A 21479-nucleotide genomic window follows, 5' to 3' on the forward strand; every position below is an offset into this window, starting at 1 on the left:
ATTTGCAAGAATAAAATTAAGACTTAAAAGTGTCTAAGCCTCCAACGGTCTCGTGTGTCTTACGTGGAAAGACATCATAAAGAGATGCGCCCCTTACACAGAAAGTGAGGTAGAACGTATTTTGAAAAGTCAATAAATTCTACCCACTTATCGATAAGATTTGCATTAAATTTCCCTTTTTACACAATTTCAGGGTAAAAAAGGGTTAATATAGACTAATTAGTACTTAGACGATCCATTTCAAAGGTTTCGAATCTGGCCTAGTCGTAGCTTACAAGTACATTTCTGTTGGTATAAATATGATCGCGGAGACCCAGTTCAGGAGCGTATCTTTTTTTTTCTCATTTGTTTCTTTATTGCCAGCAATCTGTATTATTATTACAATCAGCTTTCTTGTTGAATTGAAATTTTGACAGAGAAAGAGGGATTCCAATTTTGAAATCTCACACAGAAACTTTACAAATACTTAAAGAGGTCTGAGGGCTTTATGCGCCTTAGTCTTCTATGCTCGCCAAGGTCAATAACAAGATTGCCTGCAGCATCATTAGGGTGAGAGAGAAGTCGCTCCCTGTAGTTTCTGCTGAGTTTCTTTATCTCATCGGAGACCGTGGGCATGCAGAGATCATGGTGTAGTAAGTCGTTGGAGACGTACCAAGGCGCGCCCACTATTTGTCTGAGAGCAAGGAGAGTATCTGACATAATTATGAAATGTTATGGGTAGCCGGTGAATTTTGTCAGCATCCACACTGCAAAAAAGAGCTCTGCAATAAAAGAGAACAAAGGAATAAGCATTTCTCGAGCAGGAAGTCGAGTATCGTAGGGTGTGATATCCCAGCAAGGTCTGAGGACATATGGAGAATAATTGGCCTTGTAACAACGAACGTTGGTTGATCAGACCGAGTCAATGCCGAGTTAAAATTGAGTCCAACATATTAAATGTAATCTAACTAAGATATTGATAGTTTCACCGTTAAGAAGAAAGAAAATATAATGTAATCTAGCTAGTTTTTCAGAAAAAACCCTGTGCTCAACCAGAGTAAAATCCTCATTGATGTGCTAAACTGCAGAGGTGGAATTTAGGGATTGCCTTCAATGTAACATTGGAGATCATCCACATATATATGATACGAATAATCCCGCACAGTGATGTAGCTAAAAATGGCAGGGGGTGCTGTCGAATCCCCTCAGGACAGATGGTTAATCAAATCATAAATGAATAAACAGAGGAGCAGAGAAATTTCGCGCGTAGATCGCGACACCACCGCCCTGGCGCGTCACCGTGTCACAACGAAAAAGACATCGGGCTGCAAAACTGATTGGAATGTGAAAAATATAATGAAATAAGATTTAAGAGCAATTTTGACCCTTCTTTGTGAAAATAAATATCTAGTATATCTTGAATCTGCGTTGCTAAGTAAATTTCTTTAGACGCCTGTTAGTAAAGAAATAAACATTTGACTCTGTGTGAGTCAATAGCGTAACAATGTAATGCGAAGTTTCATCGAATTTGTTGATTCAAACGATGAGTTTCTGGAATGTTTTGCAAATGTCTGCAATTTTCGTTATCTCTTCTCCCTAAACGAACTCCTCGAATCATCACAATTTCGGCACTTTTTAGCAGCCACGGAACAACAACGAAAATATTCTCCCCTACCCTTTTAGCAATGTGAAGAGGGGCGAACAAGAGAGTTGATAATTCTATGGCTTTAAAACGTGAACGTAGAAAACTGATTTTTCAACCCTTTTTTCACTAACAATATTCGTATTTTGTAGGAAAAGGGTGTCAGAAAAAGTATATATATATATATATATATGTATATAATATATAATTTTGCTTCCAATTTTACATGACATTCAAAAATTTGCATTTTCTCAATAGTCGCTTCCTCACGCAAATATGTAAATACATTTTACTCGTTCATTATTATTTTCATTTTATGGGGTGAGGGTATGCTAATGAAGCTGGATAAAATTTGAGGCTTGAATGCAGTGACGAAATTTATAGAAATCGTAACGTTTCATTCTTTTAGGTTAAAACTTCGAAATATCCTCGTTTTGTCAGATTTTGCACTGCTTTTTTCAACCAATTTTATTCCATTGCCCGAAAGAGACAATAAGAGTAAGAATATATAAATGAATATACTACATTCCATATATCATATAAAAAAAAGTATTATAGGTTTCACGATCGTTTTTATTATGTTTCAGATCATTTTTAAATGCATCTCAATCAATGAGTACGAAATATCTAAACAGACCTCATACTCAAGATGAATTAATGAAAAATCTAGAATTTTGAAGGTATATAAATTTGTCTTTCTTAGCTTTCTGAGATGAAACATCCTCAAACACTTCTACAACCATGCCGCAACTTGTCGCACAGCTGATACACACCATGCATAGAAAGAATGGCACTGAATTGCATAAATATTTTTGTGCAACACCGATTCATATTTTTTAAGTCTCATTCATTCCAGGAAAAATTTAAATAAAATAATATTTCTTGAAATTATATATATATATATATATATATATATATAATATATATATATAGTGATTTATCTTGAGAGTAATCAGCACCAATGGTGGCGGTTTATAACAGCGCTGAAGACCGATGCATTTATGCAAAATCTTGTCATGACTCAATGCGTGTTAGCGCATGGTGAGTGTGTGTGTGTGATATGTGGTAAAATAAATGGGGATTGCGAAGATGCTTCATTTTAGAAATGTTTGAAAAAGGAAAGTTAAATGCCTCAAAAATTCTCCTAGAGCTTCATAATTTGGTTGATATGACAATAATAAATTTATTTATATGATACTATAAAAAGCGAAAAATACCAAAATATAATATAATATCCTTCATCCCATATAAAAATCTGACCTCTCTATTGCCCTTATTACACCTTTAGACATGTATTATTGAACGTCTCGGGTATGAGGCCACCTCTATATATTAATTACACCGTGCATCTTAATTTTGTGTGTTAAAAATACTGTTACCAGATTCGTTAAGATTCGCGCCAAAATCAAAAACGTATGCGATTCTACAGAGCTCATCCTTAGCCTACTTTTCTTTATTCTGATCAAGATAATGGCTGAAAACAACTATCCTACCATTTGACTTGCCTAGTCTGGAACTTAGGGTCTCTAGATTAGTATTTCAGCGCACTCCCACTATGCTACAAGCATTAATGAGGACTTCACAGGTTAAGGCTTATTCGAGTCAAGAAAAACATTCCAAACAATTAAACAACGATTTTAACTTAAGTAGATATGAAGTATAACAATTACTCTTTAAAAAGCTGACTTCATAGTGCAATCGCTACCACTCTCGCTTGAAGACATTGTGGTTTCGGATTCAATCCTTACATAAAATGCTGTGACCGAATACCCCGGTAAGAGAAAAAATACATTTAAATGCAAACAGTTGGATCTGTGTGTTGATTTCCAACTGAGGTAATTATCTTCTGTGTAAAGGTTTTCCACGGCCATGAGAAAGTATGGGAAAAGCATTTATTCATGTGTTGGAAATTTTGTGGTCAATAACACTCGCCAAACACAAAACATGGAAAGACCTTGGACAAAAACGAAATGAATGCAATATATAAAGGGAAAAAAGTGGAGTAAATCAGAAATATAATTGGAAGCATTTTCTGGATAATATCTTAGATGCACCAAGATCGAGAGCCTAACGGATACACTTATCAGCAGACAAGGACGCCATTAGAAATCAGAAACCCAAATATAAAGGACAATACACGCTACTTGCTCGGCCGGAATTGACGTCTATGAGATTTGCAACACTGTAAAACGCAATGGAGAAAATAACGAAGTTTTTTGTAAAACATCGATTCGAAATCACGTAATTTTTGCATAATTCTTTCCCGGGTCGTATAAGAGGTATATCGTGGAAGTGGTCTCGACCTTAGAAAACAAAATATTAAGAAAATACTTTGGTTCTTCTGAATTATTCGATAAAAAAATTTCGAAAATTTGTTGTTCTACAGCGCCCTAAAAGGTGGTTGTATCAAGTTATAATCTCAGAATAGAAGATGGTCCTTCCGCTAAGTTATTCATTCATTCATTTTTATTTATTCATCTCATTATACAAAGGAAGATGCCTTTTTTGATTTGATAAGCAGATCAGCAAAAATTTGCAATGCTGACTAAATAAATAGATAGATAGACTAGATAGACTAGATAAATAGGTGTGTAAGTAATTAGATCAAGAGTTAGGATAGTGTTTAATTTCAAAATTTGAATTCTATACCTTATCTTTTTATTTCTTTTGTGTTATAGGAACTGGGGAAGATAGCTTATACAAACTGTCGAAGAGCTTTTTCATAGTTTTGCCCTGGAAGTTGGTCATCAACACTCAGATGTCGGTGAACGCTGGATCAACACTTACAAAAGCAAGTTGCAACGAGTCAAATAAAAATATATTCTATTCATATAATTGATTCTGAAATCTGGGTCCATAAATATAAGACTAATATGGACTAAAGACAACCTTAGTCCATCGATTTTAACTACATATGCTTATCCTCACATTATGTTAAACTTTGTTGAAATCCATTGTCAAAAACTTATTTGTCGATAAGTTTAAACCAAAGAGAAAGATGATGGGATATAATGCAGATTTTGTAGGAGATATATTTCCCCAGAGTTTTCTCTGACAAATACTGTACAATGTTATAATTCTAAGTTTAATAAAACGCTTTCAGGTATTCTTTTTCAGATTATATTTTTGCATTTTGCACATATAAGTTATTTTACTTTTAATATTTGCTAAATTCAGAGGCACCCTGTACAATATACATTTATTTCAAAAGAGACATTTTATACTGTTACGCAGTTTAAATCGTCGCAATACGGTGTGATTGCGTTCAATTGGTATGAATGTGACTCAATTTCCCAATAAATGGAATAATGAGTTTGAAGATGTTGAATGCTCTAGAAATATATTAAATCTTGTGCGAGATTCGTAGCGCTGAAACTAGTGGTATTTTGTGAAGTATGAAGTGGTATGAAGGGTAAACGCAAGAGAGAATATTATACCGACATGTCAATGAACAATTTTTTCTATAACCATTGCTCTCCATTTGCATTTTTTCCTCTTCTTTCTCTATCACACTTTTGGATTTCCCTTCTCAAATCTTGCTTTTTATCTTCACATTTGTATATTCCTCTTATTATTTCATCGCTGTACTCTCTTTATTCACATCTTTTTATATTCTCCAGCTATTCCTCATATTGTGTATTCTCTTCATTTAAATCCAAGGCAGAACTTATTTTTTCGACGGTATACCAAATACTTTTTTTTTCTCATATTTATCTCACAATTTTTTATTCAAACCCTTTTTTCCATTTTATTGTACATTCGTTCTATTTTTTCTTTATAATTTACTCTCCTAATTCGTCCTACGTCAACTCATGTGTACAGGTTATTGACCGAACACGAAAAAATATGTATACGTACATGATCAAACACACTGAAAAATTACCAAGCGTAAATCAATTCAGGCTATTAGATTAATAACATTTTTTCTTTACTTTATAAAGCGTAAATGCAAAATGCAAAAAGTAAAGTCAATTCACGTGCGCCTGAGCAACGACCGGAAAAGTCAATTTTCATTCATACCCAAAATCACTGTCATTTTTTTCCATCTTTGTAGCACAATTGAATAATTTTCTGTTTGCCATCATTATTATGGTGAGCAATTGTATTCCAAACATGATTCGTCGGTAAGTCATTTGCATTGATGGCACGCAGATCAAATTGTCAGCAGTTTGGCGTTTAAGACTCAGAACTTTTCTCAAAGGTTCTTTTTATCTCTTTGTGAAGCTGGTTTATTTCAGTCATTTTCAAATTCTCTTTAAGACCTGGACCATATAAAAACCAAATGTGTATCTATAATCAAAGCCAGCTCAAGAATTTTTAATAGTTTTTTTTTCATCCAATAACTAAAAAAAAGAAATAACTTCGTCCCGGAAGTAAGCAATGGAGGCGCCCAGGACTCACAAGTGCCTTCCAATGCAATTCTTACCATTTGATAGAGAAAAGTCTTGGTTCTGAGACCGAATAATCTACCCAGCAAGTATAAGGCTTCTCAGTTATAAAGCTGTAATATACTTCATAATGTCGTCACTGCTCCTTGCATATAGCTCTTGCATTTCGAAAAAACTTATTATTTGCAGTACCAACTTACCTCAGTGACCGTTGCTATCTAGTTATTATGTCTGGAATATGTTGCAGCAATACAGGAAAAGTCTATTAAATGCACTCAAATGCAAATACGTTTGAGATATTTTCAGCAATACTGCTTTTTTTGCTAAAGAAGTTTTTTATTGAAATTCTTCACTGACCACATGGGGTTACCGCATTGGTCAACATCATGCTTTGACATCAATACTGTATTACATACAAGAAATGCACTTTGGAACAGAAGAACAGAAAAAGTCGTGTTTAAAAATAATACAACAGGAGACCTATTAAATATATACTTCAACTGATCAAATTTACTTACTGTCAGAGAAATAAATATGATATTTTAAGAAATAGATTAGATTTGCGAATAAATTAGATGTATAGTAATTTTTTGCTGACATACATATTCCTTTTTGTCAGCAAACTTTAAAAAGGGAACTCTTTTCTTATAAATTGTAATCTCTAAATTTAATAAAATAAGGAAAATTACTTGATTTTTCAATTTTTGTGATGTTTTTCTTTATATTTTTTTCTACTAACCTACAAATACTTTTAATCTCTCTGGCATTTTTGCGTATAGCTCCTCCTTGTTATCGCTTCATTTCTTTCTTTCTCAGCTTAAAACAAATTGAACGACTCATATCATCGCCTAATTAGTTGATCCCTGTGACAAATTAATTAATTGTTTTAATTTCCTATCTTCAATTCATTCTTCTTTGTGGAAAACTACTGTGTTTATGCCCTAATTATATATTCTCACCATATACCGTTTTTGTACTTTTTCTACTTGAGCTTCTACCATAGTTGATCGAAAAAGGGTAAAAAATTTGTTTTTCAGCATACCAATAAATAATTTAGCAATTTTTACATGTTGACTATCGAAAAAATGCAATGCATATTACTTTTACTATTCGATTAAGTTCCGTGTTATAATTGTTTTTACAAAAAAATTAACTTAAAAGTATTGTTTGCACAATATTACCAAAAAGGTGAAAATTTTATAAAAAGTTTAAACTTTTTTCAATCTTCTTCAAAATTTGGGTATCTGTAAAATACATACTAGTAATATTCCTCCATAACTCTGCCTCTATTACAAAAGAAAGTAAAAAATTACCGAAGCCACAACACGTAATAGTGTTTCTATGCACTTCATGATTTTCCTTTGCTGGCTTCTATATCATTTGTTACTTAAATTCTTGTCCTCGTTTTTGCTTAAATTGCAAATTAATGTTTCAAAGAAATTTTTTGAAAAGATTGTACCGCACTTTTCGAGTAATTAATACATATTATCTTCTAGACTATTCGTAAAATATTCTCCCATATAGTAATATCTTTGCATTTTCTTTTCCTTTACGATTGTTGTGAGGAAAGTATAAGTCGAGGAATATCTTTTATTTTAAATATTTATCTCACCGTCATTATCTAATCACGAGCCTTTCAATTTTTTTTCTTTTAATTTAAGGTTTACAGTGTTGCCACGTGATATATGGAAGATCCTCAGATGTATTCATTAGTGAATTTACGTGTGTAAATTTAAACAACTAATTATTATTCTTTTCCCCACTGTTCAGCCAACAATGTTTTTTTTAGCTGCGGGTTTATAATGTGAAACAAACTAATCAACTTAAGAAAGGAAAAAGGTTTCTGATATGACATTTGACCCATAAAAAATGAAACAAAGAAACTATTGAAAGTATTACACGCTTCCTAATATCAACCTGCTCTAATACCAACATAAAAAAGTATTATTGACGTGAAAATAAAAACTGTATTAATATATTGACTGACAAAATAAATCTAAATCAAATAGAATTACAGCAAATTTATCGGTTGAACTTCCCTATATTTTAAAATTTTTATACGTTATTAAGCTACTAAATATACCGATTTTAATCTATTATCCAAAAATATTGTTATCAAAAAAAAAAATACAATACAAATTATAAGTAAAAATACAATGATGTAAAATTAGTTGGATTCGAGTAAGAATACCTGACATTTAGTCTCTCTACAAATTTTGTGTTAAACTAGAGGTTTTAACATTCCCGTCAACATGATGAGTAGAAACTATTTGTTATTTCAGAATTCAATTATTAAACTCAGAAAAATTAGAACCTCAATATGATAATCATATCTGAAGGCGAAAACATTTAGTTAGCTAGAACTATGGTAGCATTTCACATTTGTATTATTGAATGATTGTACGAATTTTATAAGGTGTTCCTAATTGTGAAAACACAGCATTGCGTTTATAGATTATTCTGAGACATATTTTTGTCTCTCTCTCTCTCTCTACGCCATGTGTTATAATAATAATAATAATAAAAGATATATTAAAAAATTTATAGGGTCTGCCACTCGTGTTAAAATCAAGTTGTTCTGTTATTTTCCTTCTTGCTCTCTTTTATGGTTTTTCTTTGGATTCTCTCCCTGCCATATACCTTACTAGAGCAAAAACAATGAAAAGAGTGAGGAAAATTATATGAAATACATTTGGCATTGAGAAAAATGCTCCATAAAATCTCAAGCAAAAAGTTTTGTAGTTATTTCGAAATTACTGCTAGCTTGGAGGTTAGTAAAAATTCTGTCTTCTCAACAAAATTTTTGGTATAGCATAGTTCAACTGGAATACTAACAGAAACTTTTATGATATTTATTTTTTTCCGAATACATTGTTCGCCATTGACTATAATTGTTAATAAATTTTGAATTTTGCAAATTTGGATATCTGAATGACCGATTTCAACGTACTTTACTTTATCAAATATGAAGAAAGAAGAAAAAGCCTCCAAAACATAGTGCGGACAATAAATGAGTAAATAGAATTCGGTTATTCTGTCTTTTCAAATGAAATCCCCCATTGGCTTTAAAAACATCTTACTGAACTGATAATCACTGTTTTTCAATGCTTCAGGGGTACTGTAAAGCCAACATGAAAATAAATTATTGTATTTGAAATGACCCGCGTTACATTAACTGATATAAAAGACGGGTAAACAGCATTACATATGACAAACGAAGACTGTCTCCAATCCCCTAGACATCACTATATTTGTAGCAAAACAATCAAGTTAAATCCTTGTCATTCGTCTCTATTGAATAATTTTCGGCTGCGAATTCTTTTTTAGTATCAAATTTCTTTTAAATTCAAACTTTACTGCCATATGGTTCCAGCCTTCAATGGAAAATAATCTCAAATTAAAATGTTATGGTCCCAAGAATAATTTTCATATCATTCGTGAACAATTAACTTTGTTACTCAATTTGATATCGTCGACAACTTGCATAAATTCACCCACCAGCCAACACAAAAAAGGGATTCATTTTGAAATTTTTATTTTGTTGAAATTTATTATTTTCTTGATTATTCGCATATAGAAAAGTCAATACGAGTCGAGATGCACGTTGTCCAGAGAAAAAAATGTGTTCAGGTTATATTGATATATTAATGTGCCAGTGGGGGCAAAAGATAATCTGCAGTATAAAAAGACAAACAGACATATTTTCGAAATTATTATCAATAACGAAAATACGGTATTCAAGGTCAAAAATGATTGGCAATAACAGGTTTTATATTTTATGGATTTTCATTGTTATTTGAGTTCAAGTAATCTACTTTTATAATAAGGGCATTTTCGATCTCCATTTCAGAACGCGCAAGTTTTAAAGAATAGGAATATAGATATGAAAATAGGGCTCTTGGAGTCGTTGTTCCTGATCTACACGAAGCAACATTTACCACGAAAAAATTTTTCGTTGGCACAAATGTTAATCTGATGCGTTGCGAATAAGAATTGAAGAAACATTGCTAACAGATTTTCTTGATAGTGTATCAACAATAACAGATTCTAGTTTATGTATGTGTTTAATGGCTAGTGGGTTGTTTTTTTTTTGGAAACACAGAATTGTCGAATCCTATTTACTCATTTGATGCCCACACACAACATTTCGGAGGCTACATACGGACATTAAATAAGTATATATAATTTAGCCATTCCGTCATCTCAATGTAACATATTCGAACTATCCATTAGTTTCTTATTTGCATCAATAGGGAGCCAAATATTCCATATAAGTAAATAATACAGAAAAACCTTATATTTGATGTAGATCTAAGAAATATTTGAAGACTCGATAAGGTGAAGTGTAAATGTTCTACATCAGAAAATACTTCTTACTCATATTTATATAAATTTTTCAGTTTTTCTTTTCTATTGATTTAAATAATCGTTGAAGGTAAAATACATTATAAATGCTATAATAATTTTCCTATATTATTTCGATTTATCCCCGACTTATAATTAGTAAAAGTCATATGCTGTTTTACGAAAACAAAAGATCAGATCATGATAATCGGTATCTGGAATATAATTTCTGCCATTTTCCTTCTGAAAGATGACATTATACCTAGAATGTTATGATTTTGCCGAGGGTTGATTTATTTTTGATTCATTTCAACATAATTATAGTTGATTGTGATAAATTTTACTTCGTCATACTAATTTTTAGTAACTTTTTTTTTACCCTTAATTAATCGCTGTGCTTGTTTGTTTTCCACTTGGTTTCTTCTAATCTCTCATTTTCACATTTTTTTGCACACTAAAATATCAAAAAAATTATCACAGATATTTACCTAAGAATTCTTTATATGATTTTTTTCCATTTACATAAATATATATCGTTACTTGTTACTTAATTGTTTGTCGTTACTATTTCCCAAATAATGAAAGAACTATTTGGATTTTTCAATTTCAAATTTAGGCAAAGGTGCGATGATGGTCACCAATTCACTTATTTTTCATTCGAGATTTAAAGTTTTGTACGTTAACCAAGTTTAGTCAACAACGTCATAATTGAATTGCAATGACTATAATTAACTTATGTGGTATTATCAGATATATAATTCATCTTATAATCAATATTTTCTTTTTAATGTACTCTTAATGGACTTTTCATCCAAATTTTTTTTCCTTGAATCATGTGATCTTTTTTTATCTTTGTAAATTAGTTCCGTTGGTAATGATTAGCAATGTTTAAATAATTCTCCCATTTAGTGCATTTCAACATCATACAGTTCTTTTATTTATTTTGTTCCAAATATACTTCTCATTTTACTTACTACATTAAATCAATTTGTTCCAATATATTCATTTTCTCAAATTTGCGCCTGAATCTTGGAAACTCTAGATCTACAAAAAAAACTTCTTTTCTGCACACAATTTTTTTTGTTTCTTTAGCCTTACATTGTTACTAATATGCCCTTTACATTTAATGTTTTTATTTTTAGTTTTCCTGGATAGGAAGGCTACAATTTGCCATCTGTTCTACAACAGCTTTAAATAGAGCATACACACATATATATATACACATAATATATATATATATATATGTCTCATATTCATAATTATGCATGAATTGTATACACATAAATGCATATATGACTTTATACAAATTTGAAATAATATTATATGCGCAGTATCTGAAAAATGTCTGTTTGTAACATGAATACTTACGAAATGAAAGAATTAAAACTATGTTTACTTTACATTAACTGATGCTCACTTTGTATTTTCAGACTTGGGATTTACATTACAGCTACTATATGTTATCGCTTGAGGAACCCAAAATCGCCGATTACCTAAGGCAAGTTTTGTTAGAAATGGTCAGTGGACACTCAATTCAAATTTAGTTTTTTTACGCCTTTTATCGCAACATATTGACTACTAGGGCCTAAATAGTAAGAGATACAGTTTATACTACAGGCTTAATGTATGCAGTAACGCATGATGTTGTCAGATCCAAACCCTTACCCCTAGTCTTAACTCCGGTTATAATTATCCGACCGGAACGGTTTTGTACTTCTTCGAAAGGTCTAGCAAAGTACCATTTAGTACCGGCATCAAGTACCATTATTTCGCAAAAATGGGTTTAAGAACTAAAAAGTTAATAATTGCTGAACAAATAATTTGCCTCTTTAATTGAAATTTGCTGTAGCTGAAGTAGACACCTATTCAACGAATCTTCATTTATACGTCATGATGTTATAGGAGCAAAGATATTGGTAGCAGTTTTAATACTTATATAATACTTCGCCGCTGTTAGTCATCTTGAGCTCGTTTGAAAAGTTTTGCCAAACTGTATGACCACGTAGAAATACAAAAGTTCATGTGACGCTAATGCCAATAATAATACAATCAACATTTAGAAATTTAAAATAATTGGAGCAATTCAGAGTCACACACAGACATGGTATACTTAACTTAATAACATAAAAAGTTAGCATTCAAAGTGAAATAGGAACAACAGCTCTTGCTTTTCTCGTTCAAACAGTGTATATAATTTTAAAGTGAACCCACAATGTGTAAGAAAAGAAAAATGGTGAAATTTGCGAAGATTATTAAAAATCAAGTAAATAATTTGTTAACCCGTGATAAAATGAATTTACTGTAAACATCATTAATGTTCATGCTTGAAAACTAAAGCCACAATGGCAGATTTATCCGTATTTGAAAGTTATTTTGCAACTTCCGATCTGTCACTCTGCTTTTAACACATTCAGTAAAACAACCTTTGGAGGTAGTGTTAAAATTACACATTTGAATGTCTGCTTTAGCAGTACAAAGTGATTTAACACATGTGGGCCAGAATAGCAAATAACACAAGTGGTGAATTTTCTTACACAATCGCCATTACAAGTGTAACTCAGAATAGCGCAAGGCGTATGTTGAACCAATATAATACTTTTTTTTACATTTTTTGTGTGACTGAGAATTGCTCCATATATTTCAAGAAAAGTTATTTGAATAGAATTTCTTTCATATTTGAGAAAACCAGGCAAAATCGTTTGCAATATAATTATATCAAAATTATAGCTACCAAAGCCACGGAACTCAAGCTATACGCTTTTAAAATTATAATGATATTTTGGTCACATTCTTAGTATTACTAGCATATGTACGTCTAGCATGTACATACAATTTTTAGAATTATTCGAAGTATCTACAATAAAAAAGTAAGATATTAAAATTACTGTGTTTTCATGTGTTATCTATAAAGTATATCTTATAAAGTATAAGTATAAAGTATAAAGTATATCTCTTTAACCAGGAACTAATTTTGAAAACTATTTCATCTTACAAAAGCAATGACTTTTCTACGTTAAACTTCGTCTTCCAAAATGAAAGCAAGGTGTAGAGCTATTCTACATATCACATAGAACGACTGTATGTATTTACGTAACGAAATATTTCGCATTGAAATGAAAAAAAAATCTTAACCATCATATGCAAAATATTACATCATGTTACTTAATTAACCAAATCTTGCGAAAATTAAATGTAAAATGAGCAGAAAATTTTCAAGTAAACAATAAGTATTTTCAAAATCTCAATTTTCAATAGTAATGGATAGTTTCATTTGGATTGCCTAATAAATTACGTCACCTCATCAACGGCATAAAAGAAATGTTTATCGCATAAATGTATATTAATATATCTAATATATTTCCTTAAAACTATGAAATATTTGATACGGTAAAAATGATTAATAAAGTTCAAAGAAATAAAATAAAAATTCTTTTTATCATTATTCATGATCGTTTTGAAAAAGTTTGGCTGACTATAATTAAATCCATAATGGTGCGCATGTAAAATTATTTTTGTATATAGCATATATGCAATGTTCCAAATATAATTGCGGTCATAAGTAGTTCTGACGTTGTGCCGAAATGCTATTGCTTTCGTCAAAGTAATATGATTACTGTTTCACTATGCATGTAAATTCATAATTTCATAGCTCAATTGCATCTTTTAGATGATTATTACTGTACAAGTATGATATTAAATTAACACAAATTCGATTGTAATTCTCAATCTAGAAGAAACCATAAATTACTCTGTGTCATTTCTTATTTCTGAACAAGTCGATAGTCGCTGAATGATATTCGAACTGCAGCTGCTTTTACTGCATGAAAATTGTTAATACCATCATGTTAATATTGTCATGACGGTCAAAGATGTAACACCTAAAGAAACATCAGTAATTATATAATAACTGAATGAATTGTCAAATAACAAAAGCAATAATATTTTTCACAGAACACCATTTCATATGACCTACAAGTGACTTCAAGAACCTTTATATATATATATATAAACTCTACCATTACGATTACAAGATACGCGACAGACACGCCTGATCCTATGTTTATTGTTGAACAGCGGCTGTCTGCGGTGCATACGGGTAGTAAGGAGTGGCTTGTGGCCCAAGTTGATACTGTCCGTACGGAGCTGTAAAACATAGAACAGGATTAGAGCATGCCAATAGTGCCATGAAAGTATTGCGAAACCGAGTTTCAGTTTTCCCATTCACTAGTTTATCAAATGTTGTAACGCGTGGACCTCGTAATATTGACACCCTGTTTATATATGTATATATATTTATATAACACAGTGTGTGCATAAGTGTGCTGAAAAATTACGTCTGTCAGTCACTCACTCATGATGTTAGATATTCCTGTTGGATCTATGAGGAATGGTTGCTGTGGCGGTGGCATCTGATAAGCTTGTGGAGATGACGGGCAACCACCACGATAATTTGTTGGCGAAATTTCGCCACCCGGGCGTGTGCCCATATCAATCGTCCCACCACTGGTACTAGACGCCGAGCTCGTAGCTTCATCGAATGGTCGACGGGGCTGAAAGGGCGTCGCAAATCGGTTTTGAAAGCGCTGCTGCGGCTGTTGATAGAAACGACCAGGTGCGCTTCCAAAACGTGTTGCCCCACTAACAAACATTCCGCCGCCTTGATTCCATGCTCCGGGCTGAACGAAGCGCGTACGAGTGGCCGTTTTGGGTGGAAACTGCTGTCGTGGAGAAAAACCGGGCTCCATGATGCCATTCTGGAGACCCGGCATGCGTAATGGTGTAGCTTTGGGTCCTCCAAAACGCGGCGGAACTATAAGGACAACAACAAAAGTTTAGAAATCAACAATAAATTAGTAGTACAGCATAAAAAAAACATTAGACCGCATCGATGTATTACAAATAAGACAATGGTAAAACAAATAGAAAAAAGTTAAAAAGAAAAATTGCTCTGAAAACAGATCATATTCACTTTCATGTTTTGTGTTCAAATTTATTTTTGTTTCGCAATTCTCCCTCTCAATCACTTCTGTAATTCTCTCGCGAGCCTTCTTTCCCACTTTCATTGTTTAATATTCCGCAGCGAAATATCAAAGCAAAATGTTAAGTTTTTATTATAAATTCAAATTGACCGTCCTCACCTTCCAATCCTTTATGGTGCATAACTACCGAAGGTTGCTTCGGTTGAAAAACTGGCATCTTTTTTCCAAGCATTGGTGTCTGCCAACGAAGACGCACCTTTGTAGAAATGCCTGGACCAGAGCGCTGAGCCATTTCCACTAGCGGTTGTGGCGGATTCTGCTGAGCCTCTTCAAGAACAGCAATCAACTCACGTGCCTGTCTGGCGTTAGCTGGAGTGAAGAACGTGTAAGCTGTGCCTGACTGATCGCACCGTCCAGTGCGCCCTATACGATGGATATAATCTTCCGATGAATTGGGATAATCGTAGTTCACCACATATTTCACATCTTCCACGTCCAAACCACGTGCAGCTACGTCAGTTGCAACTAGAATTGTGCACTTGCCAGTACGGAATTCCTAAAACAAAAGAAAAGCTGTTAGAGCCTAGAGTTCAACAGTTTACAGAACACTAAACACTTTGTTTTGGAAAGGTCGTGAAATATTCAATAACAAATATTATGTAAATCTGTAACTGAATTGCAAAAGTGTAATTCGTGAGTTAATATTAATGACCAGCAAATTAAACTAAGTCAGTAAGCAGTAAAGCAGTGAATATGTGAATAAATGGTTCTTTTTCAGAATATCAAGTCTATTTCATAAATATTAAAACACAGAGATGTTTCACTCTATTGCTAAGTTGAATTTAGTTCTATGCGCTTTGGAAATACAAAAATTCTTTGTGTTACATATCAAACACGGAAAAAGAAATCCTAACTTAGACTCACCTGTAATACGAAGTCACGCTCTGGTTGTGATTTATCGCCATGAATTGCTGTAGCAGCGTAACCCTCCTTCACAATTGCCCGAACGATGTCATCCACTTTTTTCTTCGTTTCCACAAACACTATGATCTTATTGTTGCGATCCGATGCAATATCCTTCAGCAGTCCACTTAGACGACTTTCCTTCTCTGTGTCCTGGCAAATGTCTACTATCTGTCTGATATTATGATTGGCTGCCAAATTGAGACTACCGATGTTAATGTGAATGTAGTCACGCAGAAAGTCCTCAGCCAAAGTCTGCACTTCCTTTGGCCATGTGGCACTCCACATTAGAACCTACAATAAGTATATATATAGGGGAGAGTGGGACAGATTGGGACACAGATTTTAGTACCGACATTGAGTGCATTTTCCATTTCGAGGCATTTTGTCCCAACCTGCCCCACAGTGGGGTAGATTGGGACAATTTTGTGGCACATTTGGACAGTATATGTTTAGTCTCATTAATCAATAATTAAGCAAAATTTTGCAACCCAATTGCCACAGCCTCTGCAGATAATCTTTCAATGTTGTGAAGAGTGATCTTCTTCTTGGGTTTTATTCTTATATTTTCTCATTATTGAGCTGTATTAGCAAAATAACGACATTAATAACAATTCAAGGGCAATAGAAAATCATTTTTTGGCGATAAGAGTCTAAAATTCACCAATAACTTACTTTTCCGTGATATTAGGGACTTTGGACTAATGACTGACTGAAATTCACTTTGTCCCAATCTGCCCCATTTCTTTTGCATGAGGGTAATATTTTGTTTACAAAAACCACTTGGATTTTTCACAGAACCGATTATGCCAAAACGTACCCTAAATATGTAAGAAATCATTGGAATATTTTCATTGGCTTTGTGGACAATGTCTTGTGAATGCTGAGCAAGAAACTGAAATCCCGGAAAGTTTGAAAATCGGTCGATTTTAAACGAATTTGGATAGTTTCTAAAATATTCTTCCAAGACATTCCGTAATATCCGTGTTATTGGAGCCTCCAGAGACCTTTGATTACGCGATGGTTTCATTCTTCTGCCTTTCATGGCTTGGATAAAAAACGCTCTGTATCAATCTGCCCCACTCTCCTCTCTCTCTCCATATATATATAATATATATATAATATATATATATATATTATATATATAATTATATATATATATATATATAATATATATATATATATATATATATATATATATATATATATATAATATATACGCATAGAAACATACATGATGCTATAATATTATTAATTTCTTTTCTTTCTTTACCTGCCTGTCGGGTCGAATTTGCTCAATTATCTTGCGAATTTGCGGCTCAAAACCCATGTCTAACATACGATCAGCCTCATCAAGAACTAGATATGTGCAGCGTCGCATATTGGTTACACCTCGTTCCAAAAAATCAATCAGACGACCTGGCGTAGCGATGACCACTTCCACTCCACGTTCAAGATCTCGCGCCTGCGGGCCCTTTGGTGATCCACCTGCATTAAACAATAACTATTATTTATGGTTAACAAATTCCCTGGATCTTCGTACCAAATATACAAGTGTTGCGTATGTGTGGCTCGCTGTGCACCCCAAAGTCCGCAACAACAGTCTGGATTTGCTGGGCGAGCTCACGCGTGGGTGCTAATACAAGCACGATAGGCCCTTCGCCACGAACGAGGCGCGGCTGATGACCAATATGAACGATTGCCGGCAGCATGTAAGCCAGAGTTTTTCCAGAGCCCGTTTGCGCAATGCCAACCATATCGCGACCAGATAACGCGATGGGCCATCCTTGGGCCTGAATGGCTGTTGGTGCAGCGAAACCCTTGTAAAAAATTTAAAAATGTATTCTATCCTAAACTCATTATTGTTAAATTAATTAAAATATTCGCAACACAATCAGAATTACACTAACAGCAAATTGAGTCCTACAGGGCCATGTGACTGTATTGTAGTAAAAACACTCCAGACCAATGGAGATAATGTAAAATGTTGAACCGTTGGAGAGACTGAATTCTTAAATTGATTCACAAAATGCGACACCTCATACAAGAAGATATCCCGAATATTCCAGGCATGTTCCGATGCTCTCACATTGTTTCTGGTTTACACAAAAACCAGATTCAGAGTAAATAGATTTTGGCGCAGACATACCTGATTTGCAATTTCACGCAACACGTATTCAGGGAAGTTACCCTCGTCAAAAGTCTGATTAGGATGAGGCACACGATTTCCCGCAACCGTAATTTCCATTGTGCGCCGATATGCGGCAATTTCTGCCTCCGTCCGAGACTGTACCCTAGCATGGGGTACATAGAAGTCCTTAGGAAACGGAGGTAGATTCTCCCATTTAGGCTTCTCTAAAGCCTGACCCGGATTTTTAGCGCGAGCGCTCTGTACTCTTGCGCGCTCTTCCTTAGTAGCGGGTTTCGAGAATGAGCGTGTTGGTAATCGAGGAGCTCCTCTAAAATTATCAGATGGCGGATAAGCTTTTGGTCCGCCGAAGTCCTTTTTTGGTCCGTAACCACCATACCTGCGCAGAAGACAGAAAGAAAGAAATACCATTTTGTATAAACAACCTATGCAGAATATATAAGTTGATGAAGAAGTGTATGAAGAGTTGAAAGAAAAACCGTATGTATGTCTGGAAACACGGTAATACTGCTGTTGGGCGTAAGAAATAGAATGAGAGGAAAATGTCTGCCAACAAGGAAAGTGTCAACTGACACTATCTCCCTTTTAGTAATCCCCAGAAAATAATCTCCAGCGAATACTTTCTATTTTACTTCGGAACACGTTGTTCTTTCTGAGACATGGACACGCATGCACGTACATACTATCAATCACTCTTTCTGAACCCTTGACCCGCTAGCCTTACACCATTACACGCGGAATCGTACATTTTCTCATACTCTTTATATCCAGATGTAATGAATTATTGTTATTAATTCTTTACCAGTTAATAAATATATGAATTCGTTTTGACTCTCCTGTAATTTACTTTAAAAGTACAGATATATTAGCCTGCGTATAATAATTGTTCCAAGAAGTACGATAGAACGAGTAGTATTTGAAGAGTAGTAAAGTTGCAAAATTTGATTTACACTTTCGCTACACTTAATTAGCTGAAAAGCTATGGTATTGTTAGAAGGGAAGATTTTACTTTAAATGTCTTCGTAAAGGACTGAAGTACATTTTTTCTAATAGACAGATATATGAATAAATATTTTATATCATTATTCATAATCCATGTATTAAAGAGCAGTAACCCCTTAAGCTGCTAATACACAGCTATGTATATGCGACTAACCTGTTGTTGACCATGTCATACTTAGGACGTGCACCATTTTCGGGCCCACGCCGTTCGAACTGATCGTAGCGATCCACACGGCGGAACCTGTAAATAAAGGGAATCTTAGCCTTTCAGTGAGTAAGGGGCCTAGAAAAAATTACATGGAGTGCATGGGATGGAGGCCTGACTGGTACTGCATCGAAGAAGGGAGCACTATTTTCACCTGTCTCAGAGAACGCAATGGTACCTGTAAGTAAAAATCCGATAACTAAAGCGTGATTTGGGGGTGCTATTCACACCTTTAACACTAATTTTCTGAGTCTGTCCACCGGCGAACAAAAAAAAAGCTACTGAAAATCTTCTTACTCCACCACACACTGTCATGTCATTGACAGCGGGACTTGTACATGCCAATAACTGTCATGTTAGATCCCATCGAATTGTCTTACAATTTCCATTAGACGTTTTCGTTTAATGTGACAACCGAATAAAAGTCAGTCGTTCCAATTTTAATTAAAAAAGACAAAATTGCCTCTCGATTCCTCTTATGATGTATTTTTTCGAACGTTTTGAGAATGAGGCCACCTCTATATACTCATCATTCCCTGATTTAAGTTAAGCTGAAACTGACGAGGCATATTTAATGTATTTCTTTCTAACTTGGAACTACTAATGACGAGTTACCTCACACGCCATGTACTCTGCAGAAAATTCCACCTATTCAGAAAGTTTTTGCTTGTAAATCCTTATCTGGACCAAATAAAAAAATTATTGTAAAAAATATAATTAAGTCCTACGATATAGGTAATTAATGCTTTGGGAATCGTATCTTATAATTTTATTAGGTGAAATATACATCACAGCTGATTTCTGTAATCGCACAAATAATCGAACCTCGCAAAAACAACTCCAATCGACTCAGATAACGGTAAAATGTGGAAATATGATGAAAATGGGAAGGGGACACTTTTTTGATTTTCATGTCTGTTTGTCGTTCCGTCGTGACAAACGGCCTTGTGGGGCCTAAACGGTAAGAGATATGCGGTTTGCGGCAAAGGTTAAAAGTATGCAATGGTAATGAACTTCTTGTTTGTCAAATCCAACCCCCCACGCTCTCTGTCCGCCATTTTGAACACCGCCAAAATACACTTTCCTCAATTGTTCAGCCCCTGTGGCATCAAATGGGCTCAAATTCTGGTATGTTACAGCTAACTTGAAGACTTTTCCAACGAACCGTCACTTAAGGACCTAGGACCTCCCGGACCCTAGCTATAAGGGTTCAAATTTCAAACATTGAAATGACAATAGCTCCGCTTTAAATTAATTGATAGGCATGATTTTGTACTCATTAGAAAAGTCTCATAAAATGCCATCTCCCACCTGAACAATATAACCTGATAGGACCACCGCTAGAGGTGGTAAAGTCGGAAAAACCATTTTCGAAATTTCGAAAGCGAATAACTCGAAAACGAAATCATAAATTTTCTCAAAATTTTCATATGTTGTAGCTGAGATCGAGTCCTTTCCAACGAACCGTTACTTTTGGGGCCCCTATTCATTAGGAACGAAGATATAGAAGGTCCAATTTTACACCTTTACCGGTCCATATCTCCGCTGTTTACCACCGATTTCGATAATTTCTTCGCCATAATACGTGTCTCAACGCCCTTTAGTAGGCTATATTTACCATTAGTCTGTGATGTCATAAGGAATGACACCATATCGAAAAACCTTTGAACACCTGTATGTCGGCAAATAGAGCATAGATTTTTTTTAAATTTCAGTACGTTGTAGTTCAGGTTAAGACATCTCTAAAAATAGATTATACTTTCTCGTGGATGCAATGAAACCGGAGTTAAGGCGGTTCAGACTTTTAATTTTGAATACGATATAACTT

General features: G+C 33.9%; 1 protein-coding gene across 1 annotated transcript; it reads right to left on the reverse strand.

Annotated features, from left to right (window-relative positions):
* Positions 1 to 5891: 5891 nt before the first annotated feature.
* Positions 5892 to 19964, reverse strand: LOC132257002 (uncharacterized). Its single transcript, XM_059753662.1, has 10 exons — positions 19882 to 19964; positions 19744 to 19829; positions 19601 to 19687; positions 18445 to 18823; positions 17839 to 18115; positions 17569 to 17783; positions 16257 to 16589; positions 15492 to 15888; positions 14705 to 15163; positions 5892 to 14496 (listed from the first exon to the last, which is right to left on the reverse strand). Exons 2-10 carry the CDS (start codon positions 19779 to 19781, stop codon positions 14414 to 14416), a joined length of 2268 nt encoding a protein of 755 aa, XP_059609645.1. The 5' UTR covers positions 19782 to 19829; positions 19882 to 19964; the 3' UTR covers positions 5892 to 14413.
* Between the last annotated feature and the right edge of the window lie 1515 nt (positions 19965 to 21479).

Source organism: Phlebotomus argentipes, unplaced genomic scaffold (assembly GCF_947086385.1).
Source record: "Phlebotomus argentipes unplaced genomic scaffold, Phlebotomus argentipes genome assembly contig_75, whole genome shotgun sequence".
NCBI classification, from domain to species: domain Eukaryota; kingdom Metazoa; phylum Arthropoda; class Insecta; order Diptera; family Psychodidae; genus Phlebotomus; species Phlebotomus argentipes.

Excerpts from the sequence above, each read along its gene's own strand:
- LOC132257002 (XM_059753662.1), bottom strand. The coding sequence starts at position 19,781 with ATGCAGTACCAGTCAGGCCTCCATCCCATGCACTCCAT. Across the intron at positions 15,889-16,256 it reads AGCGTGACTTCGTATTACAG|GAATTCCGTACTGGCAAGTG; the intron begins GTGAGTCTAAGT and ends CTTTTGTTTTAG. Across the intron at positions 14,497-14,704 it reads AGGAATATCTAACATCATGA|CTCCGTACGGACAGTATCAA; the intron begins GTGAGTGACTGA and ends TATGTTTTACAG.